Source organism: Diplotaxodon limnothrissa, linkage group LG11 (assembly GCF_057381915.1).
Source record: "Diplotaxodon limnothrissa isolate DT_005_m linkage group LG11, D_limnothrissa_male_GT1.1, whole genome shotgun sequence".
In the NCBI taxonomy this organism is placed as follows: Eukaryota; Metazoa; Chordata; class Actinopteri; order Cichliformes; family Cichlidae; genus Diplotaxodon; species Diplotaxodon limnothrissa.
In genome coordinates, this window is record NC_140606.1 from 25,665,162 (window position 1) to 25,678,230 (window position 13,069).

Sequence of the window (13,069 nt, forward strand, 5' to 3'; positions counted from 1 at the left end):
CTTTCTTTGCACCAAAGCAGGTTAAATGATCCACAGTGGTTAGTGCTTCCTAACTGGACACATTGTTATCTCTGAATAATGAAGTTTAACCGACTTTGTGTTTCCTTAAATTTTTTATTTATTCATTTATTTTTCAACGAGTGTCTTTCACTCGTCGGACGCTCAGAAATACAAGCTATGGGGAGTACATTTGAATGCAGCACAGTTTTACAGCTCTGTCCTCCGGTTGTCATGGTGACCTTCAGGGCCTGGATTTTGAAGAAGAGCCTCACACAGTTATATCATTTCGTGTATGCGAAACCGTACATACGCATTACAGTGTTTTTAAGTAAGGACATGGTGTACTTTTATTATTTATTAACGGGATTTAGCACCTCTTTCTGAACGGACCACATGATGGCGCTGTAAGGACAGTAATACACCTCTAACACATCGTCAACATCCGGCGACACGTCTCTGAGCCGCCCTGCTAAGCCTCTCGATGCATCTTTATTTATTTAAACCGCTTCAGACTCTTTATTTAAAGGAAATGCTGTTTGTTTGACGCTCTCTTCCAACTTGAAAGCCAGTTTTAAAGTGTAGCTAACCGGGTTAGACAACGCCAATGGGGGAGGTGAGGAAGCTGCAGAAGAAGTTGAGACAGATTGAAAATCTGGAAATAAAAATCAATCTCACCCCAGAGGAAAGATTCAAGGTACAGAAACACTTCATTCGCCTTTCCCTCTTCATTACATCTCCGTGTAGCCTGTGTGTAAATCCTGAATAAATTTCCCTCAGGTGAAGCACGAAGTTATACCTGCAAGAGCAGCACAGACACACATTTAGCCTAAATTAAAAACATCAGATAGATATTGACCTGCTGACAGTCACTACAACAAAGCTGTCTATTCAATAGACCACACAGTCAATGTAAGCATTAGAGGTTTGCCACACAGTACAAGTCAGCTGCAAAAAGGTGTGAAGTAAGGCTTCTTAAAACTAACAGTGTTGGCATCGTAAAGCCATGATTAACATGGATTAATAATAACCGTGCAATGAATAATTTGACAGTTTTCGCCCCAGGAACAGCAGAAGATCACAGGTTGAGCCGAATGCATCTGGAAAATATAATAATCAGAAACTCAGGAGAGCTTCTGCGTGTTAAAGACCAGAATGTGAATGCAATAAGAGAGTGGCCGAGCCCCACAGCAGTGATTTCCGTGTACTGAGCTGCCCCTGGTTCTGGCAGCAGGACTGTAAATGCATGCATGCATGGCGTGACACACATTTCCAGCTGAAAGGCATTTGGCAGCGTTTTTCCCAAACATTTTGTGCATAAACAATGCAAGCCAAAATTTCAATTTCAAGACACACCTGCATTCATAGTTGTCGAAAATAGCCTGCACATCATCTGAAATAGGATCGTTTTTCTTTTAATTATATATTCTTAGATGAAGGCACGTTTAAAAGCACGTGTAAAGGATCTGGACGGAGCTTTAAACCTTAAGTTTAGCTGGTTCCGTCAGTTTGAGAACCTTCATTCAATGAAAAACAACCAGTGCTTCCCACCTGACCCCTCAGAGCCAGCTCATTTGATTTGTGCAGTAACTTTAGTCTATTTAATGAATCCATGAAAGTTGTTATCTTCTTACTATATAAGCATTTTATGAGTTGCAGGGCCTCAGGTGGGCTGAAATTTGGAGCTTTTTTTCTCTCTCTATCTATAACTGTATATATAATAACATATATAAAACTGCAGGTGTCAAAGTCTAAAGACAAACTTTGTACATCATAGTTTCAATTGCATGACACCAGTTTAATCTCTGTGACATGGAGTAACACAAACAAGCAATGGCATCCTTCATGTTTGATTTGTTACAGTGGGGCAAAAAAGTATTTAGTCAGCCACCGATTGTGCAAGTTCCCCCACCTAAAATGATGACAGAGGTCAGTAATTTGCACCAGAGGTACACTTCAACTGTGAGAGACAGAATGTGAAAAAAAAAAATCCATGAATCCACATGGTAGGATTTGTAAAGAATTTATTCGTAAATCAGGGTGGAAAATAAGTATTTGGTCAATAACAAAAATACAACTCAATACTTTGTAACATAACCTTTGTTGGCAATAACAGAGGTCAAACGTTTACTATAGGTCTTTACCAGGTTTGCACACACAGTAGCTGGTATTTTGGCCCATTCCTCCATGCAGATCTTCTCGAGAGCAGTGATGTTTTGGGGCTGTCGCCGAGCAACACGGACTTTCAACTCCCGCCACAGATTTTCTATGGGGTTGAGGTCTGGAGACTGGCTAGGCCACTCCAGGACTTTCAAATGCTTCTTACGGAGCCACTCCTTTGTTGCCCGGGCGGTGTGTTTTGGATCATTGTCATGTTGGAAGACCCAGCCTCGTTTCATCTTCAAAGTTCTCACTGATGGAAGGAGGTTTTGGCTCAAAATCTCACGATACATGGCCCCATTCATTCTGTCCTTAACACGGATCAGTCGTCCTGTCTCCTTGGCAGAAAAACAGCCCCATAGCATGATGTTTCCACCCCCATGCTTCACAGTAGGTATGGTGTTCTTGGGATGCAACTCAGTATTCTTCTTCCTCCAAACACGACGAGTTGAGTTTATACTAAAAAGTTCTACTTTGGTTTCATCTGACCACATGACATTCTCCCAATCCTCTGCTGTATCATCCATGTGCTCTCTGGCAAACTTCAGACGGGCCTGGACATGCACTGGCTTCAGCAGCGGAACACCTCTGGCACTGCGGGATTTGATTCCCTGCCGTTGTAGTGTGTTACTGATGGTGACCTTTGTTACTTTGGTCCCAGCTCTCTGCAGGTCATTCACCAGGTCCCCCCGTGTGGTTCTGGGATCTTTGCTCACCGTTCTCATGATCATTTTGACCCCACGGGATGAGATCTTGCGTGGAGCCCCAGATCGAGGGAGATTATCAGTGGTCTTGTATGTCTTCCATTTTCTAATGATTGCTTCCACAGTTGATTTTTTCACACCAAGCTGCTTGCCTATTGTAGATTCACTCTTCCCAGTCTGGTGCAGGTCTACAATACTTTTCCTGGTGTCCTTCGAAAGCTCTTTGGTCTTGGCCATGGTGGAGTTTGGAGTCTGACTGTTTGAGGCTGTGGACAGGTGTCTTTTATACAGATGATGAGTTCAAACAGGTGCCATTCATACAGGTAACGAATGGGGGACAGAAAAGCTTCTTACAGAAGACGTTACAGGTCTGTGAGAGCCAGAGATTTTCCTTGTTTGAGGTGACCAAATACTTATTTTCCACCCTGATTTACGAATAAATTCTTTACAAATCCTACCATGTGGATTCATGGATTTTTTTTTCACATTCTGTCTCTCACAGTTGAAGTGTACCTCTGGTGCAAATTACTGACCTCTGTCATCATTTTAAGTGGGGGAACTTGCACAATCGGTGGCTGACTAAATACTTTTTTGCCCCACTGTATCTCATCATTCACTGGAGAAAACGTCAAACATTGCATGCTGGGTAAACCTTCAAGGGTCATATCAACATTTGAGATAGATGGCCAGTCAAAGCACGTGAAAGCTGTAATATTTACCTGCGTTTAGATACCAGGTTCATCTCCATCATCTCGCCGTGATTCCCTCTGTGCCAAAGGCATTTTCTAATACAGTCACATTTCAGCACTTACGAATGCAGCGTTTGGCTGTGAAATGAAGAAGCAACATTGGTACTGACATGTTCTGTATAATCAGATTCTGTATAATTTCTTGGCTTAAACCTGACCTTTATGGTGTAACTATGCATATTTCCAGCTGTAGTTAGGGTAAAAAGTTTTTGTTACCTTACATAATAGAAGTTTATGCATACCTGTCCATTTAAGAAACAGAAATGGATGTTAAACTAAAATAAATGAGCCCCACTTATGTAAAATACTGGTTATAATATTGTGTTGCCAGAATTATGTATATGCAGTAAAACCCTCAGTTTGGAAACATATCACAAAGAGGATCCTGAATATATCTATTCTGAAAATGAAGTAGGACCTGGATCACAGAGGATGATCTGAGATGAGCCAGCAGATTAGGACACTACAAGTATCACAGCAACTGGATGCTTCCCGCCGGAGTTTTTTGACATTTTGTTTTTAATTCAATTTTGTTTCAAAGAGTGATTTAGCTTGTATCAGTTTAGTTCTTTTTTTAGTTTCACTGTTAGCATAATGACCTTGCTTCCCTCTAAAGTTTCATAAAGTGAGTGAAAGGGACACGCCATCTTATGCAAAAAGAAAAATGACACAAGATTAACAGGGATTGAGGCAACGAAATGCAGCAGGAACAACCACTGACATATTTGACGGTATCATTGAGCAAACCCAAATGATAAAGTCTAAAAAATCAGCTGATTATGAGGAAGTCAGTCGGGAGCATTTACACTTTACGTCATAAAAAAACGAATCAAAACATAAAGGTAATATGAAACGGTGACAATAACAAACATATTGTGCAAATTAAATCAGTTCTTATTTATAAAAACAGATCGTCTCTCTATTGCAATGTGATGAAGCGACTGAAAAACATAAAAGAGTAGCAACATTTTCCTTGCAGTGTTGTTAAAATGCAGTTATATTCAGAGTTTTTAGTATTGCATCCTTTGCTTCACAATGTAGTGGTTTACACACTCGCCTAACAAGTGAAAGATCCTCAGTTTGATCCCAGGAGGAGAAACCAATCCCCTGGGGGTTACGTCAGCAAAAGCAGCCAGCATAAAAAAAACATCTGCAAAGCCACCTGCTGTGGCGACCCCTCGTGGATAAGGAAGCAGCTGAAAGTGGCTTTATTGTGTCCTTTACTTAATGTGATGAAAGTTTAGATTAAAAAACCAATACAGGGAAGATGATATCGACTTTATGTGCAGGAAAAGATCAAAACGGGTACAATTTCAAATCAATTATAGTGCAAATTTAGGAGTAAATGCACCTGCTGCCTCTGCAGTCTTTTAAAAAATAGCTTTAAAATCCCCATACTAACCAGTTCAAACATCTCAGCTTGTTCCATAGGAGAAACCAGGAAGAGGAGCAGGTGCGTCTGACTTTATTTCGACTCTGCAAGCAAACATTCGTGGTTTAAACACATGTGTATTTAAACCAATCAGAGGAAGGAACCAGGCCAAGGAGAGATTCATTTATAACAGCCTGCTTTAGTCTTTGGACATATACAGCTGGCTTCTTATCACTTTAGAGAACAGTGTTATGTGCAGTTTTCACAGCTAGTAATAAAAGGTAAGGCACAATGGTTTAGAGTATCCAACGTAGTGGGATTCTTTCATAAAGAGCAGATCACAATAATCCAATAAAGGTGAAAAATGAAGTGTTACTTTGCCGTGTGGGAGAAGAAACTTAATTTTGATGTGCTTTCCTTCAGCATTACCATTTATTTCTCTACTTCGCTACATTTTAGAGCAGCGGTGTCAAACTCATTTAAGTTCATAGGCCACTAGGAACCGAGTTTGATCTCAGGTGGGTCCTACCGGTGAAAACACTTCATAGTAATCATGTAATAATAGCAGACTTTTAAATTCTCCTTTTTTCTTATACAATGTGAAGATCGACTTTCTGAATGCATTTAACAAGCCTCCCATTCACAAAACAGATGAAGTGCAACCTGAGATGTTTTAGAAAAATAAGTGCAGTTTTTCCACGTTCTGTTATTACAAAGAAACCTGTAACTTTGTGATCATGGATCTTCATTCCAAAACCTACTTGCCACAGGGAATGTCTTTGTTTATAAGAAGCCTGTAAAAATGAGAAGAATGGCTCATGTCATGATCTTAGAGGTCTGAATCATTAACCTCTTTCAAAACAATTTTTATCCAACAAAATACAATCTTCTTCTTCTTCTTCTTTTGGCTGTTCCCTTTAGGAGTTGCCACAGTCGATCATCTTCCTCCCACCTATCCTTAGTATCCTCTTCTCACATCAGCCCTCTGCATGTCCTCCTTCACTACACACAGCTCCACGTTCAGCATCCTTTGTCCAGTATCTCCACTATCCCTCCCCTGCACAACTCCAAACCATCTCTGCCTTGATACTTATTTGAGCTGTCATTCTGATCTAATCCACTCCTAATGAAAATCTTCAGCTCTGCTACCTCTAGCCTGCCCTCCTGTCCATTCTAGGTATTTATATATACGTGCATGCCAATAGGTGGTCCAGTTGTGGCCTGCAGAGGCTGCATGTTTGATACCCCTGTTTTAGAGTGAAACGTTGTGCCTTTTCTTTAAATAATTGATCTGACAGATCTATTTGCTGGTTCCTTTTTTAATTAGAAAAGTAGACGGCAGTCTTAACTAGTCTTACCTAGATTAAAGTGGCTCTTCCACAGCTGATGATCAAATATTACGATTACACAGCAACACTTTATTGTTCTGTTTTAAGAATACATTTCCCACAATGCAAAAGCGTGTTAGATGCACTGCGCCTTGGAGATTTTCAAATGCCTGAACCCGTGTTTTAAAAATCTGTATTCCGCAATCTCCTGCTGGTAAAAACCACGATAATTTCGAAGCTCCGCCGAGAGCCACGAAAGATACAAACACTGATTTTCACAGGCAGAGTAAAGTGCTGACAAATAAATTGAGAAATAAAAACTAGGGGAGTGCTCCTTTAACCGAGGAACCAGCCACCTAATCTAAAATTGACACGCTTGATTCACTCATTCATGCATATTTCAAAGCTCACAATCTAACAGGAGTATGCTGTATGTTGCGGGCTGCAGTCTAATAAATCGAGACAGGCCGGGTATGTTGGTTGTGCATATAAACAACTTGTGGATTTAGCAGCTTGGTTTACAACCAATCTCGTGCCTCTTCCCTTCTCAGATCTCCAGGAAGGCGGAGCTTCGTTCCAGATTGGCTGAGCTTCAGCTGCAGCTTTCTGGCCCGCAGCAAACTCTTGGGATTGTGGGAGACGGAAAAAAGGAGAAGATGAAAAGACAAGTGTAAGGAAGTGAGGGAGAGGTACCAGCCACGGGTGGGGGGGCAGATGAAGAGAAACATAATTCTTCAAAAGCAACAACATTCACTTTGAAGCCTTTGATCTGTTTTGTATGTCTATCCAAACACATTGCAGGTCAAATACTGTCATGCTTTAGGAAATTTGGAACTTTCTCCTGCTCGTCATGTGTAAACATCATTCAGGGATGTCGTTGTCCTTATTGGAGCCCCTAAGGAGGGAAATCCGCATGTGTGTGGACATTAACATAAAACTGAATGAAGTACGCTGATTTTCTCCTGGCAGGCAGACTACAGACTACTACTCTTACAGGAGTATTATTTTAGTTTGTATGACACTTGGAGATCCTCCGCAGGTATCCTCACTGTCACCAAGCTGTGACTGTGTGCAGTTTGCATCTCGATTATATATTCAGCACCTGCTTTCTGCACTGGCACAGGGAGGATGTCCCTGAGGCCCTTCCATCACAGACGCCTCCAGCCTCCAAGATCCTTAAGGGAGAAGAGGAGTCCAGAGCTCAAGCAGCGCCAGCCCCGGCTGCCAGGCAGAGGAAGGCGGAGATGGGCAGAGAGCGGGAAAGGACAGCGGCGGCCAAGGTGTCAGATAACTGTCGGGACGTGTCAGGCGACTGCGCGGGCTCTGACGAGGAGCGGCTACTACGGCAGGAAGGTGGGATAATTAAGAAAAGTGGCTGGAGAGATTGCCGTTACGATTTGTCACTGGCAGTTAAAAGCACAAAGCGGTGCCCTAATTTGTGATTAACATCTAAAATCAGATTATTCTTCTTTGCCCCGAAGGAGTCCTAACAAGCTCACGAGGCTGCCAGTTTTAAAACCAACTGGCTGCATATGCTTCCCTGAAGACAGGGCCCACGTTTTGCATCCTTGGAGCTAATTTAGCCCCACGCTTTGCAGTGGCAGACTAATCCATATTGAAGAAGTGTGTAGATTAACGAGCCAGGGTGCTGATGAGTCAACACTGCTAATTGCACAAATCATTTCTTTTACAGAAGCTGAATTTATATCCCTCAAAGCGTCGTGGGAGAAGGCGAAGTTTCGCTTGAGGCTGTTGCAGGGTCACAGTGACATAGTCACCTGCGTGGTTGCTGTTGACAACCTGGTGGTTTCTGGGAGGTAAAGCAGGAAAAGAAGACTCGATTTGCATAATGGATATGCAAAGTGAACATTTCACCTAATTTATCACTTAATAGGCTCTTGCTCTCTCCCTCGCTGTCTGACATATATTTGGTTTTCTTCCTCCGCCTGATCACTCGGCGCAAATCTCTTGCGGTTTATGTGGAACGCCTTTTAACTTTGCTTGTTTTCTCCCCCCTCTCTCTTTCTTTCCTCCTGGGCCCTCCCTTTTTCTTCCCGTCCGTCATTCTCACTCTTAAGTCGAGATACGACAGTGAAGGTGTGGCACGTTCCCACTGCAACAGAGCACAAGAACTTAGGAGGTCACACCGGCGGGGTCACCTGTCTGGCAGCACCTCCCCCTGAGTATTGCAAGAGGCTGGGTGAGGAAACACACACGCACACACACATCCTAACATGTGGGCCGAGCAGAGCTGAGTAATGCCTCTGTCCTGCGGTTTGGTAATTATAGGAGCAGTTCATCAGATCAGCCCAGAGAGAGGTATACCACAGTGGACACTTTAGAGAGTTCACTGTCTGTCTGAAGCAGGCAGCCTTCCATCATTTGCACTCCAACACATCTCCGGCTCTCCTCCTACATCCCCTCCCCACCTGCTTCCCCAACTTAAAATACCAAGTCTAGAAGTGAACTGATGACGCAGCTCAGTCGAACCATAGTCTCTCTTACTAATTACATGGTTCCTTTTTAGTCATTTTCAGTCTTTGTCTTGCGGTCTCCTCTTTTTTATTTTGCGCATCATCACTTATTTACAGCTTTTTGCCAGCGTAATCTCTTTTCTCTTTCCGTCTCCCCTCCTCTGTCCCCATTCTGCTCTTTGTTTGGTCTGCGCGTACCCCCTCGACAGCCTGGTCCCTGTCTTTGTCCGACAAAGAGAGGTTTATCTTGAGTGGCTCAGTGGACTGCTATGTGAAGATCTGGGCCCTGAGTATTGGTAGGCTTAACCACACAAACACACACACACACACACACACACACACACACACACACACACACACACACACACACACACAGCGACGTAGAGTGACATACATATATAGGTAGATGGAGCCTGAGGGTTGTGTGTGGGAAATGTGTGCATCGTAATCAATGTTTGCCTGTGTGACTGATGGCCTGCGCCCTGTCAGTTAAATTCGATTTTTACTGTTTCCTTCAGGGCAGTGTGTTAAGTCTATCTACACATTCAACGCTGTGACCGCGCTCTGCTTTGTGCCGGAGGAGGATGGCTACATCATCACTGGATCAGGTGTGTTTTCCTGAGGACAGTATGTGTTGGTGACATACCTATTTTTGTGCATGTATGTGCCTGTTTTTTGTTGTTGTTGTTGTTGTTGTTTATGGGACTAATATGCATGCAGAGTCTGACAATGTGGCATCATCTGCCAGTGAGTTAGGGAGAGCAGCTCAGAGTTATCGAGCTGAATCACAGTGATGGAGGCACACAGTTTAGGCAGCCAGGCTCAGGTGGGTCAACCGTAACCCACAATAATGACTGCCAGTCGCCTGTCAGCGCGTATTAACCTCACACTCTGTCACCCCGCAGACGGGGGGAAAGTTCAAGCCTGGAGCTGGGACACTTTCCAAAACTGCCAGTCAGTCAATGCTCACCAGGAAGCCGTCACCTCCATCCAGGTGGGTGGGTCACTCACCTGCTGACCATCACGCTCTCTTCACACGGAGGATGCTCAAGCTGTTTTCATTTTCAGCCTATTTTTAACTTGAAGAGTTTTTTTGTTTCCCTTCTGTGGCTGTCTAACGTAGTTTTTCAAACTCTTGATTAGTAATTTGTGAAAAAGCCTCTTCCCCGGAAATCAAACGGCTATATTTCTTCACATCATCCTCACGCAAGCTTTCCTTGTTTATTGCTTTCAAATGGAAATCAAAGATATTTGTTAAGATGTAAGCTGTGGAGCTCGTCCAATTTTAGAGCATACTGTATATATTTTGAGCGAAAAAAGGCTTTTTTATGAATATTGAAACCCAGAGCTGGATATGCACATTTTTTTTTTCAATTTGCAATCATCATAATATGCCTGAAGCATTAAAGCGTAGCACATCATTGTCATCCTCTGTGTTGTTTATCATGCAAAACGCAAAATCCATTTATAACCAGCAGCAGAAGCACAGAGACATTTTAAAACTGTTCACACACTTCTCTTGCATTTGCACTAACATGCATACACTCACTCTAAGACACGTGTACACAGACACACACACAGGGTAAAGACTTAAATCACCATGACAACTGTGTCTCTTGTGCCCTCCGCAGTCTCAGGGTCCACTGGTGTTCAGCGGCTCGGCTGAGGGAGGGTTGTCTGTGTGGGAGAACCGGGGTTCGGATAGAGACCCCCTGAGGCTGCTGCACCACTGGAACAGCCAGGTGACAGGCTGCGGAGGGGAGGCGTGCGGGCGTCTAACCCTCAGCCCGCGGGGAGACAGAGTGTTCCTGGCTTATGGTCGAGCCTGGCTCAAAATCCTGCACTGGAGGACCGGTAGGCTGTGTGTGTGTCAGAGAGGAAGATCCAAAAAGGAAGGCAGATTTAGTGAAATCTGCATAATCCTTCCACCTAACATCTGTCCAATTATCACAGGAACGATGACCAGACTGACCAATCACAGCAGTATCACCGGAGTAACAGATTGTATTCACCAGACGGGAGGCCTCCTAATTGGATCCTGCTACGATCTGGCGAATGGAGAGAGCAGGCTAAATTGTGAGTCCCACATCTCTCTTTTTTTACCATTGCAGGTGCTGTTGCAAAGCCCGCACTGCTTTGGTATCTTCAGAGAACCAGACCATTTTTTGGCACCTTTGAAAACCAATAATTATGCAGTGTTGCTAACAGAAGCTGGGATAATTACCGTGGGAAGGAGATCATTGTGGACAGAGTCTGGGGGCTGCATCCCGCAGCAATTCCAGCTTTGAGGCCAGCAGATTGGTGATGGTGTGTTTCTGCCAGCTATTTTTTAGGGGAGGCGAAATATGTGGAACTGGTTCTAGACTGGGGACCAGTGCTGTATTGCTGGAAAACGAGCAAACCAATTTTAATTTACCGAGAATGTAAAAACGCAGTTTTACACACTTTATGTTCCTCCGTTGACTTCCGGTCCCATCATGTCTCTCTCCTCTCTCTAGTGTTCTCTCTGCCTCAGTGTCGGTACCTGGCCTCTCTGACCTGGCCTGACGCTCCCAGAATCATCTGCTTTGCAGCATGGACCACTGGGAGCGGAGACCACCGATGGGTCACCGGAGGTCAAGACCTCATCGTTTGGGAGCAGCTCCCGAGTTCCGGGAGGCAAAGGTGGGAGCGATACTTGTCAACACCACTGGCTTAAAAAGATTATAGATCCAAGCTGCTCAATTATCTTCCTTATTTGAATATTCATTGTTTGTTCTGAGGTCAGCTGCACTTTTAATTCTAAAGCTATAATTGGATTTAATGTGCTAATGGGTTTAATTGATTTTGACACACACATTTATCTTGATATCATGCTTTTGGTTCAGGGGGTGTTAAATCTAAGGCGAATATAAGGGGCTAGAACCAGCCTGCCACAGGGCTCAATCTGGTCCACTGGACGGGTTTGCAAAGAAAAGTCATGAATACTTCCAATTTTTTCACGAAATCTCGGTGCAGTGGTACCAGCTTGACTGTACCGGGAGTAAAAATCTGTGAAAAGTTGAAAGTATTTCCACGACACACCGAGTTTGAGGACTCATTAATCAGAACATACTGTGGTTGTTCAGTTGTGATTTACTCCACATATGAAGTGTTTTGTGCCTTTGTAGATCAGCTGTGTAAATTATAATGCACATCTAATGAGAATAGATTGAGTGAACATGCAAAATTGAGACGTATTTCTACAGCAGCACCTTTTTCCTCAGACATCTCAGGCTGTTTTTCATCTGTTTTCTAAATGCGAGTGTTGCCAGAGTGTGATCTATAGGTTGCTATGCAGTAGTTTTACTGTTTGGTCCACTTGAGATGAAATCGGGCTCTTCTGTGAACTATAACGAGTTCAAAGCGCCTGCTTTATTTAATTGCGGGTGTAAATGTTACAGGGGTGATGTCACGGCAAGGATAGACAGTCTAATGGATTCCTGTTTACTGGAGTCAGAGGGAGACACTGAAGATGATGAGGAGACTGATGGTACACACACACACGCTGCAATTTCACACACATTCACATCTTCATTTGCTGCCTCACACGTTTAATGAGCAACCGTGGAATTGCCGAAATGAATACGGTCGTGTTAATTTTAGGTGATGCTTGTCGTGAAAAATCGTTATGACCCCCCTCGTCTAATTTAGATTACGAGGATAACGACGAAGGTGGCGATGAAGGAAAAGACAGCCGGTCCGCCGCCGCGGAGGAGGACGCAGGGTCCGGCTCGTGGCTCCGCTGCGCTCTCCAGTGAGCGCCGCTTTCTCGTGCCGAGAACACCACGGCCTGCAGCCATGAAGAGGAAATGAGAGGGTGGGAGCGAAGTGACAGCGAGGGAGGGTGCAGGGGTGTGAAGTGTGACAGACCGAGTATCAGTGTTGGAAGGAGAAAGTGAGCGAGTGTGCGTGTGAGCGCGATAAGCAGATTGTTTTCTGTGTAAATATTATTTTCACATACAATAAAGCTGTCACACTGTGACTCTCACCAACAAATTTGCATCTCTTTTTTGCTCTTTTTGTATTTCCGTCTGACCCCGTCTCCTCTGGAAACACCAGTTCTTTAGCCTCCTCTGCCAGCGTAAATGAATGTAAATTAAATTTTATTCCCGTCATTCCTTTCTCTCGCGCCTCTTCCTCTTTACTGTCTGTATTTCTGTCTCTTTTTTTCTCTCTGGGGTGTCCTTGCTGTCTTTGTAAACACAATTGGAGAGGTTTCTTCTTTTTTTTTTTAACCTCCGCCTCCAAAATGAGCTTATTAATG

General features: G+C 43.7%; 1 protein-coding gene across 1 annotated transcript; it reads left to right on the forward strand.

The window, feature by feature from the left end:
- Positions 1-448: 448 nt before the first annotated feature.
- On the forward strand, positions 449-12,784 carry LOC146622850 (telomerase protein component 1). The gene is made up of 13 exons (XM_085365458.1): positions 449-694; positions 6,862-6,980; positions 7,434-7,663; positions 8,004-8,127; positions 8,389-8,510; positions 8,994-9,080; positions 9,303-9,392; positions 9,690-9,778; positions 10,416-10,638; positions 10,738-10,860; positions 11,283-11,448; positions 12,207-12,295; positions 12,457-12,784. Exons 1-13 carry the CDS (start codon positions 605-607, stop codon positions 12,561-12,563), a joined length of 1,659 nt encoding a protein of 552 aa, XP_085221584.1. The 5' UTR covers positions 449-604; the 3' UTR covers positions 12,564-12,784.
- The last annotated feature ends 285 nt before the right edge of the window (positions 12,785-13,069 follow it).